Below are 19,068 nucleotides of genomic sequence, written 5' to 3' on the forward strand. Positions count from 1 at the left end.
TATATTTCCATGCCATATTCCTAACTATAAGAAAAGAAAGCATTTTAGTCAGCTACAAAATTCTTATTTCCATTACTTTCAGCTTGTAAGATATTTTTATATTAATTTTAAAAAGTAATATTAAAAAGATGCGACATGCCACATTTAGCATGTAACTAAAACTTTAATGTATTGAAGCTCATTATTCCTGTGAATTACTTCTACAGAAAACAATGATTTAAAATACTAGTATAGGCAAAATCAATGTGTAGTTGTTAATACTTACCCTAGAATAAGTGGTCCAGTAAATTTTATAACATTTCCTTTAAAAAGAAAAAAAAAGATAATTAACAATTACAAATACTTGACTGAACACAAACAGAAGTGTGACTTTCTATTGATATTGGATCTAAATGCGTAAGGATTTCTGTCACCTTCCCCAAGTAGGATGAACTGACATCATCAGCACACAGCTTCTTAATCTTTAACCCACAGAGTAGATACATATGTCTAATATATCCACAGATTCCATTCTTACTCATATAACAATTCCTCATCTTCTCTTTATTTGTTTTTTGGGGTTTTTTGCTTTTTGGTGAGGCAAGTGGGGTTAAATGACTTGCCCAGGGTCATGCAGCTAGTAAGTGTCAAGTGTCTGAGGCCAGATTTGAACTCAGGTCCTCCTGACTCTAAGGCTAGAGCTCTATCCACTGCGCCACTTAGCTGCCCCCTCATCTTCTCTTTACCATCACTCCGCTAAATACCCTCAGATTGACAAACTCAAATGAAAATTATAAGATCTGAGAATCAGAAGGAACTTTAGAGGTCATCTATTCCAATCTTCTACCCAACACAAGGAATCTCTTCAATAAGATTCCCAACAAAGGGGGAAGGAGCATGGCTTAGCAAAAGTCCAAGCAGCTTTGGACTGATGGATAGGCTGGTAGAAGACAATCTGAAGTAGGTGGGAAAAACCTGGGACCCTTCTCCCTTCTTTCTAATCCCCTGACACCATGAAACCCTTTGTGTGCCAGAGCCAGAGCTACATTGGGAAGAGCTGTTTTCCTAGCATCCAAACCTGAACACAAAAGAACTTTTCCCATAGACAGAATGTTAGAAATGGAGGTTAGAATATATAGTATTATTCAGATACATTAAAGTTAAATGAGCTTTTGTGAGAATCACATTGCACAGTATTACTTCTATGTGGAATTGTACTATATTCCAAACTCTACGCCACTGGCTTACAAAGCAAACATGCAGAAGTTGAGGACCATTTGTAACCACGTAGCTACATTTTTGTAACTGTACTCACGGATATCTTTCCAGTACAGGTCCCTTTTTGGAGGGGTTGTACACGTTCCTATCCTTCTGCAACAAATTATACAACAAGTCGCCAGAGACATTCTGTGCAAACAGAATAAATGATACTGATTATTTAATTTATACTTTGTTACCATTTCTCCTAAAATAAAACCCAATATTATCATGATAATAGACAAACTCTTTGAATCAAGGGAATTTGTTTTTTTCTCCACTAGGAAAAAACAACAAAAAAACTCCAAAAAACAAATACCTTAAAAAAACAAGCTTGTTTTTCCTCAAGCATTCATTCCTCTGAAAAAAATCTCTTATTTAATCAAGACAGCCTTCATAGAATAATAGCTTATTTTCCAGCATAGTCTTCTTCAAATTGTGTTTACTTGTGAGATACCAAGCAAAGACAGGAGGAAGAGTCGAGCTTGTGGAGTAGCAGGAAGCAGTTATAGCCAGCTCTCCCACAAAACTCCTTCAAACAGATGTAGAAAATGCATCGGACCAAAACTTGATGAAGAAATCCAAGAAAAAGTCACAGTGAGTTATTTTTCCACCCCAGTTGGCATATGAAGACAGAGAGGTCTACAGACCTGTGGACCATGTCTTGCCAGGAGCATACTGCATGGAACACTCTAGCACAAGGGAGAAGCTAAGCTCCAGGAAAAGAACAGGGGCACCCAGACAGAAACAGGTGTCATTTGGCAGCTTTGACACCTACTACTCAGTTCCAGGGAAGAATGTGCATTCTGGGGGTAAAGTGCAGCCACAGACCCTAGGTAATAGAAAAAGAGTTAGCAAGTTTAAAGCAGCAGCAGTGTGGCTCAGACAAGAGGGGCAGAGCAGGATCTCAGTTCTAGCTTCTAGCCCAGCCTGCATGGCCATGGTAGAGAAATACCAGGTCAGGAATGGGAAACCTATAATTCTTTAGCTCTGAACCAGTAGAGGTTCCAAGTTGACTGAGCACAGCTAACCCTAACGAAGTCTACCATTACTCACACCCAAAGGGAATGGTAAGGGAAAAAGCAATTATGTGGCACCTCCTATACACTAGACACTGTGCTAAGCACTTTACAAATATTTTATTTGATCCTTATAACAGAGGGAAGGGGAGTTGCTATTATTAACCCCATTTTACAGATGAGGAAATTGAGGCAGCTAGAGGTTAAGTGATTTGAACAGGGTCATAAAGCAAATGTTAGAGGTCAAATCTGAACTCAGATCTTCCTGATTCTAGGCACTCTATCTATTGCACCACCTGGCAATCAACCCAAACCCAGGTTAGGAACTTGTAGAGCTGGGGGAGGGGGGAAAGGGAGGTTTGCAATAAACAGCCTTTACCCTGGATCTAGCTACTAAGGGAGCATTGAAAGTTGCAGGTTTCCAACTTGAGCTGTCCTGAGATCCTGGAATATCAGAATGCTCAATATTACAAGAAAACAGCCCTAGAGCCAGCCTAGACCTTCCCTCCAGAAGTGTGCAAAGTCTGGTCCTAATATTAAGTCCAAAGTCAGAAAGTAGGCTGGAAGAATGAGCAAAAAAAGAATCTCGCCATAAAAAGTTATTATGGTGACATGGATGCTCAAGACATAAATCCAAACAAAAGAGAATGATTCCAAAAACTCTGCAAGACACAAGGGCAAATACGGCCTTGGCACAAATTCAAATATAATTCCTGAAACCGATGAAGCAGGAGTTTTTTTTCTTAAGTTTAAAATGTTTTTGTAAATGAAACAAGAGTGTTAGAGGGAAAAACTGAAAAAGAAAAAGATATTAAAGCTGTGAAAGAAATGAAAAGGAAATTAATAGCTTGGCACAGGAAGTACATAACCTAGCCCAAAGAACAAACTCCCTGAAAATTAGAATAGACCAAATAGAAGCCATGAGACAACAGGAAATATTAAAACAAAGTCAAAACACATTAGAAAAATAAAGTATCTCATAATAAAAATAACTGACCTGGAAAATAGATCAAAGAGGAAAAACCAGAATGCCATGACCAAAAAAAGAGTTGAGATATAATATTTCAAGAAATCATAAAACTGCACAGATACCTTAAAACCAGAGGGGAAGTTGCAAATAGTATCCACAAGTCACCTCGTGAAAGAAGACCCAAAATGAAAACTCCCAGAAACATTACAGTCAAAATTCAGACCCACCAGGTCAAAGAAAAAATACTGCAGTCACAAAGAAAGAATTCAAATGCCAAGAACCACAATCAGTACCGGATACCACTTGGAAATTAACAAAATAGATGAGCAGAAAACTTAGAATACCATATTCTAGAAGGCAAAGGATATAGGCTTACTACCAAGAATAACTTACCTAGTAAAACTGAGTGTAATCCTAGAGGGGAAATAATGGATTTTTAATTAGATTAAGGATTTCCTAGCATTCCTGAAGAAAAGATCAGAACTGTATAAAAACTCTGAAGTACATAGAAGTTAAGAGAAACAAAAAAGTAAACATGAGCAAACAATCATAATGAACCAAAGAGAAACAATTTACATTCTAATATAGGGAGATGATAATACATTTCCTCTCTAAACCTTATTATTGTCAGGGCTTGTAGAGGGAGTCTAATTAGACAGAAGGCTCAGGAGTCGTTCTATTATATCTTTGTGATCTTAAAAGAAGAATGGAAAGGGAGAGGAAGAGGAAAACACTAACAGAAAAAGAAAAAGGGAGAAAAAGGATGGCAAAAAAAAAATCTGAGAAGGGATGAAAAGCTCTGGGAGAAACACAGTGGAGAGTGGGACAATGAGTAAATAAGGGAGATGCAGAAAGATTGCCTAGCAGCAATGAGGACCCAATTGAGGTTATGTAACATATATCTCTAGAGGATCCAGTCAGAACGGTTGCATGATTTTCTCCATCTTCGTTCAGCAGAAGCAAAAGTAGTGGGTGGTGGGAGTCAACCAAGGCTAAGGCTTGGCAGGGCATCATTGACAATATAAGGAGGCCAGGAACTCAAGAAAAGAAGATAATGTAGAGCTGAACTGGTTCATCAAGAGTTCAATAAAGGGAAAAGAGGAGAGAGTGGCTAGTGTAGAGGGCCTAGGAGAGAACTAAGCGCTGAGGGATTGGAGGTCAAGGCGTGGATGAAAAGTAGAGTTTGGAAAGGGAAGGCCAAGAGAGAAGTGGAAAGCCATAAGATTATGGTCAGAAAAGGGGATTTCAGAATTGTTGAGCATGGAGGTGGTACACTTGTGGGTGATGGCAAGACCAAGGGTATGACCATCTTTGCATGTAGCCAAGGTAGGGTACAGGAGTAGAGAGTTAGTAGTTTGAGGAACTGAGTGGTTAGGGTGTTTGAGGGACAATTAGTACATATATTGAAATACCCTAGCATGAGGGTAGCAGTTGAGGAGGAGAAAAATTGTAAGCAGGTGCTGAACTTGCTGAAGAAGGAGTGACCTGAATAATTAGAATACAAAACTGCTCAGCTTACTACTTGAGATAAATTACATAAAACAAAGGGAAAAAAGTGAAATACCACTTTGAATTGATTTTTTAAAATTAATCTTTTAAACAGAGAAAATTAATCTCTCTCCTCTAGTTCTGGTAAAGTTTTCCTTAGCTTTTTTCAACTTACAGCGCTTCAATAATAGAAAAAACATTCTTAAAAACAAAACTAACCCAAATTAATAGAGCATATAAATAAAAGGGTCTAATTTTCTGAAATATTAAATTCATAAAGTGGTGGTAGTCCAAGATACACATATGTTCAACAAACCACACACTCAGCACTTGACACAATACTTCAAGGTGCTAAGTTAGGAGCTACCAGAGATCCAAAATTCAGTAGTCTCAGCTCTATCCACAATAAGATTGCTCACAAGATAGTTTCTGTACCTTTCTTAATGGCATTTTGTTATAATACCGTGGGAGTTGAGAGGTGGAAGTGATTTTTTCACCTGAGAGGACCAGGGAATACTTCATGAAGAAGATGGTAATGATTTTACTCTTGAAGTATAGGTATAATTTGAGCAGATAAAGACAGAGAGGAAGATATTCCAGGCAGAAAGCCTTAAATATAATCAAAAGGAAAGTGATGGATAGGCAAGAGGCACGTTCAAGGAACAGAGACACTAGGCCAGTTTGACTGGTCAAATACAGAAATTTGAAATGCCTATGGGCATTCAGTTTGAAATGTCCAGTAATGTAGTTTTGGATATCACCTGCATTGAGATGGTAATGGAACCAATGGGAGCTGATTTAGGTCTTCAGACGAGGGAGTATGGAGAGAAAAGAGAAGAGGGTTTTGCACTGAGCATGATAAATCAGAAAAGGAAGCTGAGAGGGGTCATTAAAAATTGAAATGATCCAAAACTTCTAAGAGTTCAAAATACAGAAAGCAGTGGTAGTCCAAGATACTCATATGTTCGACAAACCATGCACTCAGCAAATACAGAAAGAGGAATAAAAGATAAAAATTAGAAAGGCAGCTGGGTTTAAAAAGTAGAAAATATTCAATGACAGATTGAACTGGACTTTTATTCAGTATGTAATGGGTAGTCATTTAAGTTTTTTGATCAATTGAGCAGAGTATATGATTCCACCTATATTTAAAGGATTATTTCCCCGGTAGGAGTATGCAGGATATGTCGGGAGAGAAAGCACAGTGCCCAGCACGTAGTAGGCACTTAATAAATATCTGACTGATTGACTGACTGATGGGAGAGCCTAGAGACACAAAGAGACACAAATCAACTGGAAGCTACCACAATAATTCAGGAAGAACAGGAAGAGAGGAAATGGAGAAGTGAACACTCGATAATATTTGGCAATGCATTGGACTAAGTAACAAAATAGAGGGAGGTATCAAAGCTGTCTGAGCTTTGAAGCTGACTGGGAAGAGGTAGGACCAATAAAAAAATAAAGAAATCAGAAGATAGAGCGGTTTTATGGGAGAAGATACCCAAACACCACAATTACAGATAAAGCAGAAAGCATAATAACCATAGGTCACCTACTTCTTGCTAAATGACTAATAAAACTATTTTCTTTGTGTCTCATAAATACTAGAAAATAAGAACAAATATAACTTTATGAATCATTATATGTATGTACTGCCTATTTATATATTCATTTTTAATGATTATCTCTAAATTTCACATGTCCTACCAAACAAAACTTATCCTAAAAGCTTTCCTGGCATTGCTCCACTGCTGACTACAATTCTGTCATAAAATGCAGTTAAAGAATAGAAGGCTATAGACATCAGACCCCCTTTGATATCAGTAAAGTCCTGAAAGGCAGGCATTATATTCACTGTACTGTTGTTTTCATCTCCAGACCTCCACACCACTTAATACAGTACTTGAACCTTGGTATAAACCAATAAATGCTGACCAATGACCCTAAAGACAACTGGCAAAAAAAAAAAAAACTCACACTTCATGAAAAATAGATGAAAACTCTGTTCCTTGGGTTGGTTGGTTGGTTTTTTTAAATGGTCAATAACTTATCTAGGTCAACAAATGATTTTTCAACTCTTAGAAGTTTTGGATCATTTCAATTTTTAATGACCCCTCTCAGCTTCCTTTTCTGATTTATCATGCTCAGTCTAGAACCCTCTTCTCTTTTCCGTCCATACTCCCTCATCTGAAGACCTAAATCAGCTCCCATAGGTTCCATTACCATTTCTATGCAGGTGATATCCAAAACTACTGGACATTTCAAACTGAATGCCCACAGGCATTTCAAATTCAACATACCCAAAACAGAATTCATTTTTTCTCCCTAAACCCACCTCTCTTAAAAACTGCCCTATTATTGTTAAGGGAACGACCAGCCTTCTAGTCACCTAGTTTCAAGACCGAAGTACCATCTTCAACTCCTCATTTTCACTCATCCCATCTCTCCAGCCAGTTGCCAAAACTTATCACTTCTATCTCCACAAAGCTCCTATACATCCCTCCTTCTCTCCCTTCACACAGCCATCCCCACCCTCATCCCCATTCAAGGCCCCTATCACTTCTCACCTAATTTGTTATCCTTACTTCAAACCTTTCCCTAACCCAATCTCTCCTCCATAGAGACACCAAAATGATTTTCTAAAGGACAGCTATGACAATGTCACCCCACATCTCAATAAGTTCCAGTGATTCCCTATTAACTCCAGGATCAAATATCAGTTCCTCTGTTTGGCATTCATATTTTGTCACAACCTTCTGCCCTTCCAGTCTTCTTACACATTACTCCCCTGCATGCACTCTGATCCAGCCATACTGGCCTACTTCCTGTTCTGCACACCTGGTGTTGCATCTTTCATGTTAATTTCCCATCTCTGTGTCTTTACATAGTAAGGTGAGTTGTCCTCTATGCCTTGTATGAACTCCCTCCTCACCTCCACTTCTTAGAATTCCCAGGCAACTCAAATGTTACCCTAACCATGAAGCTTTTTCCTGATCCTCCCAGCTGGTAGAAACTTCCTTCCCAAGTTATCTTCTATTCACTTTGTATATATTATGTAAATACTTATATGTGGACATGTCTTCCCCATTAAAATGTACACTGAGGGCTGGGACTGTTTCAATGTTGTCTTTGCATCCCCATCATTTAGCACATAGTGGGGACTTAGTATTTAGTGAATGACTGACATGTTAAGTGACTTGCTCAGGGTCACACAGTATATCTGCATTAGAGATTAACTGGTGACCTGGGAAAAAAAGAGACAGAGAAAGACAGAGAGGAGGAGATAGAAAAAGACAAGGGAAGAAGAGAGAGATAGACAACAGATAGAGACAGAGAAACAGACAGAGGCAGAGAAGGAAGGAGAGACAAATAAGAAACAGAAAGAGACATGGAGAAGAAAGAGAGAAAGAGACGAGGCGGGGAGAGAGATAAGTGATAGTGACAGAGAGAGACAAGAGGGAGGAGAGACAAAGAACAGACAGACAGAGGAAGTAACAGGAGACTGACAAGAGACAAGAAAACACAAAGAGATAGACGGGGCGGGAGTGGGACGGAAGAGATAGAGAGAGAAACAGAGACAGGGAGAGAGACAGACGAGATAGAAGGAGACAGAGCCAGGAGGGGGAAAGAGAAAGGAGAAAGAAACAAAGAGAAACAAGAGAAGTGAAAGCCAGAGAAACAGAGACAGTGATAGAGAAGGAGGGAGAGACAGACAAGCAACAGAAAAAGTTAGGGAGGTAGAGAAAGAAGGGAAGACAGAGAGGACTGCAGGAAAGGGTGAGGGAGGAAATCAGATTGCACGGGAATAATAAGTGAGAGGGAGGCGAGAAAAGTGTGCAACAAGCGTAGACGGCTTTCTTCTAAAAGGCTGGCTGTAAAAGGGAGTCTTACAGACGGAGGACACAGGGAGGAAGCAGCAAGGGCACGCGCGCACGCGCACGCGCACACACACAAACACACTCACATACTCCCCCCTACCCACACACTCATGAGCCAGCGCACAGCCGAACACGCCACGGCCCCCAGCCTAAGCAGTCAGTGAAGGGCAGGGCAAGGCGGGGCACGGCCGGGGCCAGCCTCAGAGAGGCGGTTGGGGGCCCCGCGCAGCTCCTCAAACGGACGTGCTTGGGTTGCCCCGCTCCATCCCGCCCCTACGTAACCGGCTTCGAACCTCCCCGGCCCCCGACGGAGCCACCGCAGACGCCCTCCTCGCCCCTCCCCCCTTACTTACCTACCTGGCTGCGGCTCGCGGATCGTTACCGCCCCCAGCCGAACGGGACCTGGGGTTGGCGGGGGAAGGGAAAGGAGGAGGATGAGGGTAGAGACCCACCCCGATCTACTCCAGGGGCCCCGGCGCCCTCCGCCACTGGCGCGGGCACGTGACCCCCCCTCCCACGGGCATGGCCACGCCCTCTTCCGCGTAACCTCCCAACCCGACGCAGGGGCCTGAGGCGCAGGCGCAGTCCGCTGGTCATTCGGCCGAGCTGTAGCTGGGGCCTGGCTGCTCGGAGGTGCGTCGTTAGGGTTAGGGGTGATGGGGGTAGGATTGGTGGGCGGTGCAGCTACCGGACCCGGAGGTGAAAAGAGTAGACCCTAAAAAGGCCGAGGGATAGCTACCCCTTCCCTGCCGCGCTCCCTTCCTCGGGGGCAGCAGAGCGAAGGGACGGCCTGGTCCCCCCTCCCCCCCCCCGTAGGATCTTGGGTCCTCGGCGGGTTGGGTGCCCAGAGCAGGGCCCGGGAGTGTGAATAATAATAGTAATAAGAGCTAATTTTTATATAGCGCTTTAAGGTTTGCCAAGCGCTTTACATGTTAACGCTTTTCATTTGATGTCTGCTACGTAAAGCAGCTTTCTCGTGCTGCGATGAACCTTCTTCCTCCTCCCTTTTTATTGTGACTTACTTTCCCCTCTACCTATGTGTGGATTCTTAAGTGACTGATTGCATCTCGCCCTGGGTTATCTATTACCGGTCCCTAGCTCAGAACCTGAAGCACATCCATGTCCTCATCCCTAGATTTGTGTAGGTGCCCAAGTGCCAACAAATACTGGGCTGGATGTGACCCTGAACGGTTTGGGGGAAAAAAAAAAAGCTGGAGTACCTGACTATCCCAAATAGTTAAATGTTTTTTTTTCCTATTCAAAATGTCCCAGGCTTTACTAGAATGAGTATTTAGAATTTGTTGTGAGTATTCCAGATAATTTAATGTGTGCAATTTGGTAAACAGAGTTATACTTGATGGTAGGTTAAATTTTTAGGGAAAGTTAATGGTGACAACTTAAGCCATATTTTCTTTGTAAATATGCTTTATCTAAAGTCTTAAAATCAGAAAAGTTGAAAATGTCTTTTTGTGAATTTTAAGGATTAGTACCATCATTTTCATTATCCTTATGTTTCTTGTGTGTTCTCTAATATCAAGATCTTTTGGTGAAATGTTAAAATTCATTATTGAAATTGATTTTTTTTTTAATTTTAGTTCACATCATCCCATTTGTTGCCATCATTGACAACATTTGACTCTTCTAACTTGGAGAAAATGGTGAATGTCTTGAAAGGCGTGCTTATAGAATGGTTAGTAGTTTGAGTACTTTTCACTTCTTGTTTCTCTTGCTTTTAGCAGTATTCCTACCCAGCCCACTAGATCAGTTTCCTCATTTATAAAATTAGCTGGTCTGACTCAGTGATAGCTAAGGCCACTTCCTGCTCTTTGAGATTTTATGATTCTAAGTTCCCCTTCAGTGAAGCTTTCCCAGACTATTCCAGACCTTTTTGGTCTTCCATTTCCTTTGAACCACCATTGAACTTAGGTGTTCTACTCTCTGGTTTGGTACTTAGAATCATACATTTTTAGAGGAAGTAGGACTACCAATTGACACTTTATCTTCTCCCTTGCTAAACTGCTGACTCTTTGAGGAACTCTGCTTTATAGTTCTTTCCGCTTAACAGCAACTACGAAGTGGAAGGCACCATGGGGACACTGGTATACAGTAGGTCTCTGCCCTCAAAGAGTTCCCATTGTAGGTCAAAGCAAAATAGAAAAAGTAACCTCATGATTTACTAATGCCAGTTCATATAGAGAAATGAAAGATCTTTTAAAGTACAATTGTATGTCTTTTTTTTAACTTGGGCTAATTTTACCTCTTTTTAGAGCATTTTGCAAGTTTATGTTGATGCTTGGGTAATTGATCTGATTGTATATTCAGTAAGTCATAATTCACTTTATATGTAGGGGTGTTAAATCAAGGGAGTTCCCTAATCAACTTGATGCATTTACGGGATGGTAAGAGTCTTGGATTTGGATTGTATCCTTCTCTGAAGAGCATAGATACTTAACTATTATATTCTTTAGGTCTCTTTTTAAAAACTAGCGATTGTTTAAAGGGTTGAGGATGAAAACAGGCTTTGTCTTTTAAACAGCACTGGGGATTAATTTTTGGCTCTGGAATGTTTCTGGGGGTGTTGTCACCCTAGAACACCACCACTACAGCCATTCGGTCTTCTCTATAAATGGGAGTAGTAGTTGTTTCAGTTGTGGCTGATTTTTTGTGACCCCATTTGGGATTTTCTTGGGAAAGATACTGGAGTAATTTGCCATTTCCTTCTCCAGCTCATTTTATAGATGAGGAAACTGCATTAAGTGACTTGCTCAGGGTCACACAGCTAGTATCTGAGGCAGAATTTGAACTCAGAAAGATGAGTCTTCCTGACTTTAGGCCTAGCACTCTATCCACTGTGCCGCCCAGCTTCCCATAAATAGAAGTCGATATTTTAAATGCTAATGAATATTGCCTTCTGAAAGATAAGATAAAAGTTCCAAACAAAAGCTTGTCATAACCCTAAAATTCATCAAGTGAACTTAAACAGTGTTTTAAGTTTTAAAAAGTTCTCTTCTTAAAACAACCCTTTAGGGCAAGTATTTCAGCTATTACCCCATTTCACAAAGAAGGAAACTGACTTGCCCGGCCAGTAAGTATTAGAGATAGGATTCGAACCCACATCTTCTTGATTACAAATTTAGTGCTCTTTCAGTTGTACCATCCTTGAATGGAAGCTTTAAAAAAAAAAAAGATACAAGTTGTACAGACTTAACATATTGATGCAGATACCTTGATTATGCAAATACTTTACTCAACTTATTTCCCAGAAGCAAAGAACACTATTCAATTCAAAGTATTTGAGAAACTTTTTGAAGTGGGAAGTAGAAAATACTGAACAGTTAAAGGATCTCATTACTTTCTTAAAGGGTAAGAGATTAGCAACATATTGAGAAAATTATGAAAGGATCTTCCATGTGCCTACATACCACTTTATAGTTTTAGCTTCTTGGGTGTATTTGGGCTAGATTATCATATAGGAAAAAAGGCCTACACTTCCTGTATACACACAGCACCCACTACAATATTATTTCTATCATTCAACAAACACTTTAAACCCTACCACTATACTGAAACTGCTGTCCCCAAAGCCACCAATAAATTCTCAGTTGATAAATCCAATAGTTGTTTCTCAGTCCTCATCCTAGACTTTTCTATGGTATTTGACGCTGTTCATCACCGCCATCCTTCTTGATATTATTATCCCTTTTGACTCCTGTGATGCTATTTTGTCCTACTTTTTCTCCTACCTTTTTGGGTATTCCTTTTGTCTCTTTTCCTGGGTGTTCTTCCCACCTACCAAGTGTGAATTTCCCCTAATATTATGTCCTTTCTCCTCTTCTAACCATGTATTCTGTCACTATTGATACTTATTTCTGTGGCTTCAGTTACTATCTCAGATGACTTTTCAGTTGTTTCTAGTTCCAACCCTGCATTTCAGACTGCTTGCTGGATATATCCGCAGGTATACTGTGCTCAACTCAACAACATGCCCCAACTGAACTAATTTTCATCCCCCAAAACCTACTTCTTTTCCTTTCTTAAGTTCCCTTTTTCTGTTGATCTTCCCATCAGTCATTTAAGCTCTCAACCTCTGAATCACCTTTGTTTCCATTCTCTTATCCCCCATTATCCAGTCAGTTGCCAAGTCCTATTCTATTTGTAGAACATCTCACATCCATCAGACCCCTGTGACATCTCACCTGGAATAGTGTAGCTTCTCCTAACTGGTCTCCCTATCTTCAGTTTCTCCCCTCCAATGCATCCTTTATACTACTGGGAAAGCAATCTTCCTAATGCATAGATCAGATCTTGGCTCAAAAAATCTTCACTGGTTACATATTACCTATGGAGTGAAATAGAGATACCTTTACTTGACATTCCAGGTTCTTCAAAGCTAGATTTTAACCTAGCTTTCTAGTCTTTTTTGCCACACTATACCTCTTCACACATTTTATATTCTGCCCGTGTTGGAGTCCTTGTATCTTGAGCTTTGCTTGCTCCTTCCAACTTCCGTTGGGTACTCACTTGTAGAACCAAGAATGAACTTTAGCTCCACAGACCAAAATCCTCCTTTTCAAAGCAAAGATCAGGTGCCATCTCCAGGTTTCACTCCTTGGTTTCTGCTCCCCTACTACTAGACAATTCCCTTCACCACAAATTTCTCATATCCCTGTGACTATCATATGTATTATATCCCTTCTATATATCCTATATACTTCTAAATATTTCTGTTCTAACATAGTATAGTTTTGTGTATCTCTTCTCCATGCACACATTTCAGAACAGGGAGTGTTATATTTTTTTCCATCAGTGTGTCCCCCTATATTATCTAAGTGCCATACTAGGCACATAATAAATGTTGAGTTGAACTTACTTAGATGAAAAAATGTATAGATAAGGACCTATGTGCCCAATTAATCCCAATATATTTTGGTGAATCTTTTATTATTGAGGCTAAACTGAAATAATATCTGTGAAAGCACTTTTTAATAGTTAAAAAAAATACAATGTAATGTTACTAGAGCTATCAGCATGTTACACTAGTTTGCATTTCAATATTTTTTGTATTCTCATTTTGTCCTCAACTCTATGCCTAGTTTTTAAATCATAGATTTAGAACTACAGTTTACCAATCCCTTAAGATGCTGACAAACATAGTGCCTCATGCTGTGTTGCAAAGTTCACCTGAGGCTAAGTTCTAAGTGCCTTTTTAAAAAAAATTTTTTCGGAAAATATTACTTTGAGAACTGAGAAAACAAAATATAGTAGTGGAAGAGTACGTACCAAGGTTAACAATCCCAGAAGAATAAAACGAAGGCTTTTCAGCATCCTTTGGGAGATAGGAATTGATAGGAAGAGACAAATAGAGGAACCAACTAAGTTTTAAGGCCCTAAGCATAGACTTTTCTTCTTTGACTGTCCCTAGTTGAGAATCTCATTTGGATTCTTCCTATTTCTTACCATCATCCTGTTGCCCATAATGTGCCCTTTTTTTTTTCCCTTTATATCCCTTCTGTAAAGACAGAGGCAGGAAGAGTTTTTGACTCAGACTTTTCTCTAGTGCAAATAAATCGAATAATAGCAAATAAATTTGAAACATGTCCTTACTACTTATTTTTCTCCCTACAAAATCATCTAGCAACTACCTTGTTAAACCTTGACACCTCAGTATTATTTCTACTTTGGGTATTAGAAAAACAAGTCTCAAACAATATTCAAGTCCCATTTTGTTGAGTGTGCTTTGTAAATGATATAGCTTAATTCACCTAGTTTTGTTTTTTATGAATAGTATTTTGTGCTCCGTACCAGCCCCTTTTGTTCAGACTTGTTTTCAGCAATGGATTTTCTTTCATTCTATAGTCCTCATGCTAGAATTAAGCAATTTTGTTAACAGAAAGTGTAATCTTCTAAGCAGCACAATGTTTCAAATAAAAACTATAGGTGCTTATATTTTTTATAGTTCCCACCACTTGTAGCTTTGACAGTTTGGAGTTAATACAATTAAAAGTATCATTTGCTTTAAATGAAATGTTTAGTGAATAGTACTATCTAGTTAAATGGTAAAATAGTGATGGAGGACTTTCCTGAGCAAATTGTGTGAAGAGGGAATGAATTAAGTATTTGAGGGTTCTTGGAAACATTAGCTTTCTTAAATGTTGTATACTTAGGTACCAGTTTATATTAGTTGATATTTTAATGACTGTTCATTTCTTTAAAAATAAGTTTTCTTAAGTACCTTTTCTGGAGAAAACCTTTATTAACCTAGTTTGGATTACTGGATATACTTGAGAGTAGTAGTTCTATTTCTTTAATTAGCATATGAGTGAACTGGATTCAGTAATTTAGTCTGAATTTCCCTCAGATTTTATCCAGATTAGTGAGACTTTATTATATTTACCTTTTGTGACCATTACACCATCTTTTTTTAATCTTCCGTATAACTTTTAATATTCTATTTATATATTTCACTATTTCACAGTGAATTAAAAGAGTAGCAGTATGAATCTACCATTAAATGGCTTATTTAAGAGCAAAAAAAAAAAGCTACCTATTTAATACTTGTCATTATTCTATTGACTTTGCATAATTTGGGCTTTGCTCAGAAAATTGTCATTTTCTTGAAACCCTAACCAACAGTAAGGAAAGAGTCTGGTGCAATCATTTGGGGAAAGTTTCTGGAATTAAACTTCTACCACTTATAAGGGTTGATGACTCTCTTTTCCTTCATACCATCTATGGGAAAGTTTTTAATCTTCTTTGATGATTATAGTGTATAATATGCTAAGTTTCTAGATTTTCTTTAAGGATTATGAATGAAGATTAAAGTTATGAAGCTCTTTGGGTCCAGAATTGTTCCTTAATTGATTTTAAAAATATGCCATTTAAATTATTGACTAGCAATTTTTAAAATTGTTTTATTAACAAAAATGGAGATTATTATTTTGACCCCAGTAACTTCACAGCTTCTAATCTCTACTACTTGTTAGTAACCTGTGCATTTTTAAAATCTTGCCATGTTTACCTGTAAAATGTTATAGAGTTAAATCTTCATTACAAATGTGTAACATGTTGAGAGGAGAATAAAAGTAAACATGGCTTGCCCTAAAACTTCCATATGTTAGAGCTCTTATAATCTATTCTATATAAAATGGCCATGGTATCTTTTGGTAATGTGTTTATCTCTATAGTGACCCTGCTATGAAGCAATTTCTGCTGTACTTGGATGAATCAAATGCCCTAGGGAAGAAATTCATCATACAAGACATAGATGACACCCATGTCTTCGTACTGGCAGAGCTGGTTAACTTCCTCCAGGAGCGAGTGGGAGAGTTAATGGACCAGAATTCTTTTCCTATTACACAGAAATGAAAAGACTAGAAAATGGAACTTGACCTATCTCAGAAACTCTGAAATTGTAAACAACAAACAAAAGAATGAGATTTTTCCATTTAGCATTTTATGAGACTGATTACATAGATAATTAAGCATTTCTGTAGCAATGGTTATTGTACAAATGCATATCCTCAGACTAAATGTTCTTGAGTTGTTTGGTTTCTGTTCAATTCACAGACAACACGAATAAAAACTTTACCAGAGTTCCCTATGATTGAATTTTGTTTTTGTATTACATTAGAAATTTAAATGTATTCCTCTTTATACAGATTTTTAAAAATAAGGAAGGGAGGCTAACATAATATGCTTTTGAATTATTCATCTGACCTAAATGTTTATTTTGCCTACTTTTGTTATAAAACATTTCAGGAATTTACTGTGTTTTATGTAATTATAGTAGTGAGGTAGGAAACTTTAGGAACGTTGTCTTTTGATTTCTCTAACTATTTTAAAAATATATATATTTTTTTGCCTATGTGAGAGCTATCAACTGAAAAGGATTTGGTAGGAGACCTTGAAGAAGGGGGTCATGTAGAAGTTTACTTCTCCCTTGCTGCTTAATAAGTCCTATGGTAGCTAGGGGCAACCAGATAAGGAAGGTCTAAGGTGATTTGTGACACCTGCCAGGCAAGTGTCCTCCTGTCTATATGGTTGATCCAACCAATGGTGGGGAACCTTTGGCCTCGAGGCTGAAGGTTCCCCATCCCTGATCTAACCCATTATGGTTAAATGAATTTATGAAAATAGATTATTATAACTTGCCTTATCAGTTACCTATGCAATAGTCTTTATATGACTTACGAAAATTAAATTAGGTTAAAATAGAGGGTGGAAATACTAATAGAGTAAAAAATATATGGTATATGATTCTTTTTTAAAATAACTGCCTGAACTTAGGAGCTTTGAAGCTAAAGGTAACAAATGGATACCTTTCTGCAGGAACAAGAACATCATAGATAGGCAGCTAGGTGGGACGGGGGATAAAGTACCAACCCTGGAGTCAAGAGGACCTGAATTCAAATCTGGCCTCAGACACTTGACACTTACTAGCTGTGTGACCCTGGGCAAGTCACTTAACCTCATTGCCTAACAAAAACAAACAAAAAAAACCATCATGGAAGCAGAATTACTTGATTTGAGCTCTGTCCTTTGTATAAAGATCAGCTGTGTTGAGAACCTAAGTTCATGTAGCAGAAATAATGGCTTTGATAAAACTTGTACGAAACTACCTACATGCTCCAAACAAACCCAGCTCCATGCAGTATATCTCTCCTAAGCAGAAGCACAATAAGCTTTATGAAAGAGGAAATGCCAGTTTAATTTCTTTATGAACCCATTATATAGCCCTAAATATTATGAAGTTAGGAATGTCCCTGGTTCCCTAGGAATACATCACCAAACTTAGTAGTAGTAATTCACATGCCTAGATGAGAATACTTACACTGCTATGATGGTTTTTAAAATAAATAGAGGAAAATATCCTGAATGGTAATTGTAGTTTTTTTATATAGGGAAATACATATTGTAAGCAGATAAAATTTATATTATGAGCAAGGGATTTATGGTAAGGCAAACACCACCAAGAAGTATATTTTTCTCAGAAATGCATTTGTGGTTTATTTTAACTAACTGTATTGATAAATAGTTTAGGAATCATTGGTGGCCATGGACCAAGGAAATTGTATTAAATTCTTTTCACAGGGATAGAAATGAGGTTTGTTTTTATCTATTTGACTAAGTAAGCCATAATCTAAAATTAAGCCCTTACCAGGTTTCAGTCGAGGAAAAGAATGCTGGCTTTGTATTAGAACTTCAGGAATCCTGAATATGCATCGTATCTTATGTAACAATGTGTTCTGAGAAATCAGCTTTGGGTTGCCTGATGAATGATAATGGCAGCCAAGAAATTAGGAATGTCCGTTTGTGACATGACAATGATCATATTTTGAATGCTAGTGTCATCTTTAATGCATTAAAATGCTGATTACAACTTTTCTATGAGGTGGGTAAATATATACTACTTACCTCCTGCTTGACTCTGGGGTAGTCACTTCCTCTCAGTGAGTCAAGGCTTGGCCTTTGTTTCATCCCTTGTAAAATGAAGTGGTTGGATTTAGATAAGGGGTGGGGCACCTGTGGCCTTGATGCCACATGTGATGGCCTTTTGACTGAGTCCAAGTTTTACAGAACAAATCCTTTTATTAAGGGGATTTGTTCTGTGAAGTTTGGATTCAAAGGGGAATTCGAGGACCTAGAGGGCCACATGTGACTTTGAGACTGCAGGTTCTCCATCCCTGATTTTATATCATTTCTAAAGGTCCTTTCCAACTCTAAGACCTTTGATCTGGGAAACTGGTATATTGATAACGGATTTGTAGTCAGAATCTGGGTTCAAATTCCAGCTCTGATATTTACTGCCCAGTTGCCTCAGTTGTAAAATGAGAGAATTGAACTATATAGATGATCTCTGAGAATACCTGACCTGCTCCAAATCTGTTACAAGTTAGATATCTCCTCTATATCCTTGAGTGAAATGCAAACCAAACATCTAACCAATAAAATCATAATACTGAGGTTGTTCTCAGTACTTTAAAAGCAAGACTTGATGCCGCATTAGTTTTAAACTTGTAAATTGATGTAATCTAAATTCCTTAATCTTTCCAGTTCTAAATTTAAAATACTAGTCTTGAATGTGATGAGTATTTGAAATTTCTAATCTCTTCAGAAACTTACTAATATTTACATAACATTTTTTACTATTACAAATACTTAAACACCACTTGATGTTTTATTTTATGACCACAGTGACCTTGTCAGGTGGGTTAATGAGTATACGTATAATTTAGAATAAAGTATTCCATGACTTATAGCCATGTATTATCAGAAAAATACTGGTATTAAAAAATGAGTCTTTGTTAAGAACTATACTTTTTCCCTATTCCCCAATCAACCTATTCTCCTTTTCAATTTTTGTCTTAATTCACTGTCTATTTACTGTGTTTATCATATATCATGTATGTATATATATACACACACATATAGATATCTATAGATACATATACATATCTATGTGTATATATATATAGAT

General features: G+C 38.2%; 2 protein-coding genes across 8 annotated transcripts in view; one reads left to right on the forward strand and one right to left on the reverse strand.

Annotated features, from left to right (window-relative positions):
* LOC114031518 (protein SERAC1-like) overlaps positions 1–9,071 on the reverse strand; it is an 85,483-nt gene extending 76,412 nt beyond the window's left edge. For 5 of the 7 annotated variants that reach the window (XR_003567746.1, XR_003567745.1, XR_003567743.1 and 2 more), the window contains exons 1-3: positions 8,945–9,070; positions 1,295–1,386; positions 266–302 (exon numbers count right to left, since the gene is read on the reverse strand). Coding sequence is in view for 3 of the 7 variants with exons in the window: in XM_027846635.1 (XP_027702436.1) it covers positions 266–302; positions 1,295–1,385 (128 nt within the window). In the remaining 4 variants the exon portion in view is untranslated. Of the gene's footprint in view, positions 1–265; positions 303–1,294; positions 1,387–8,944 lie in introns of all 7 variants that reach the window. The other 2 variants (XM_027846638.1, XM_027846637.1) reach the window with 2 other exon arrangements.
* Positions 9,072–9,131: 60 nt separating this feature from the next.
* Positions 9,132–16,194, forward strand: LOC114031519 (general transcription factor IIH subunit 5). Its single transcript, XM_027846639.1, has 3 exons — positions 9,132–9,224; positions 10,187–10,281; positions 15,776–16,194. The coding sequence occupies exons 2-3, from the start codon at positions 10,247–10,249 to the stop codon at positions 15,954–15,956; spliced, it is 216 nt and encodes a 71-aa protein (XP_027702440.1). The 5' UTR covers positions 9,132–9,224; positions 10,187–10,246; the 3' UTR covers positions 15,957–16,194.
* Positions 16,195–19,068: the final 2,874 nt, after the last annotated feature.

This window comes from Vombatus ursinus, unplaced genomic scaffold (genome assembly GCF_900497805.2).
Source record: "Vombatus ursinus unplaced genomic scaffold, bare-nosed wombat genome assembly UNPS02015175.1, whole genome shotgun sequence".
In the NCBI taxonomy this organism is placed as follows: domain Eukaryota; kingdom Metazoa; phylum Chordata; class Mammalia; order Diprotodontia; family Vombatidae; genus Vombatus; species Vombatus ursinus.

Bases quoted from the DNA above. Each gene is read 5' to 3' on its own strand.
- LOC114031519 (XM_027846639.1), top strand. From the start codon at position 10,247: ATGGTGAATGTCTTGAAAGGCGTGCTTATAGAATG. The intron at 10,282-15,775 runs GTTAGTAGTTTG...TTATCTCTATAG, and splicing joins AAAGGCGTGCTTATAGAATG to TGACCCTGCTATGAAGCAAT.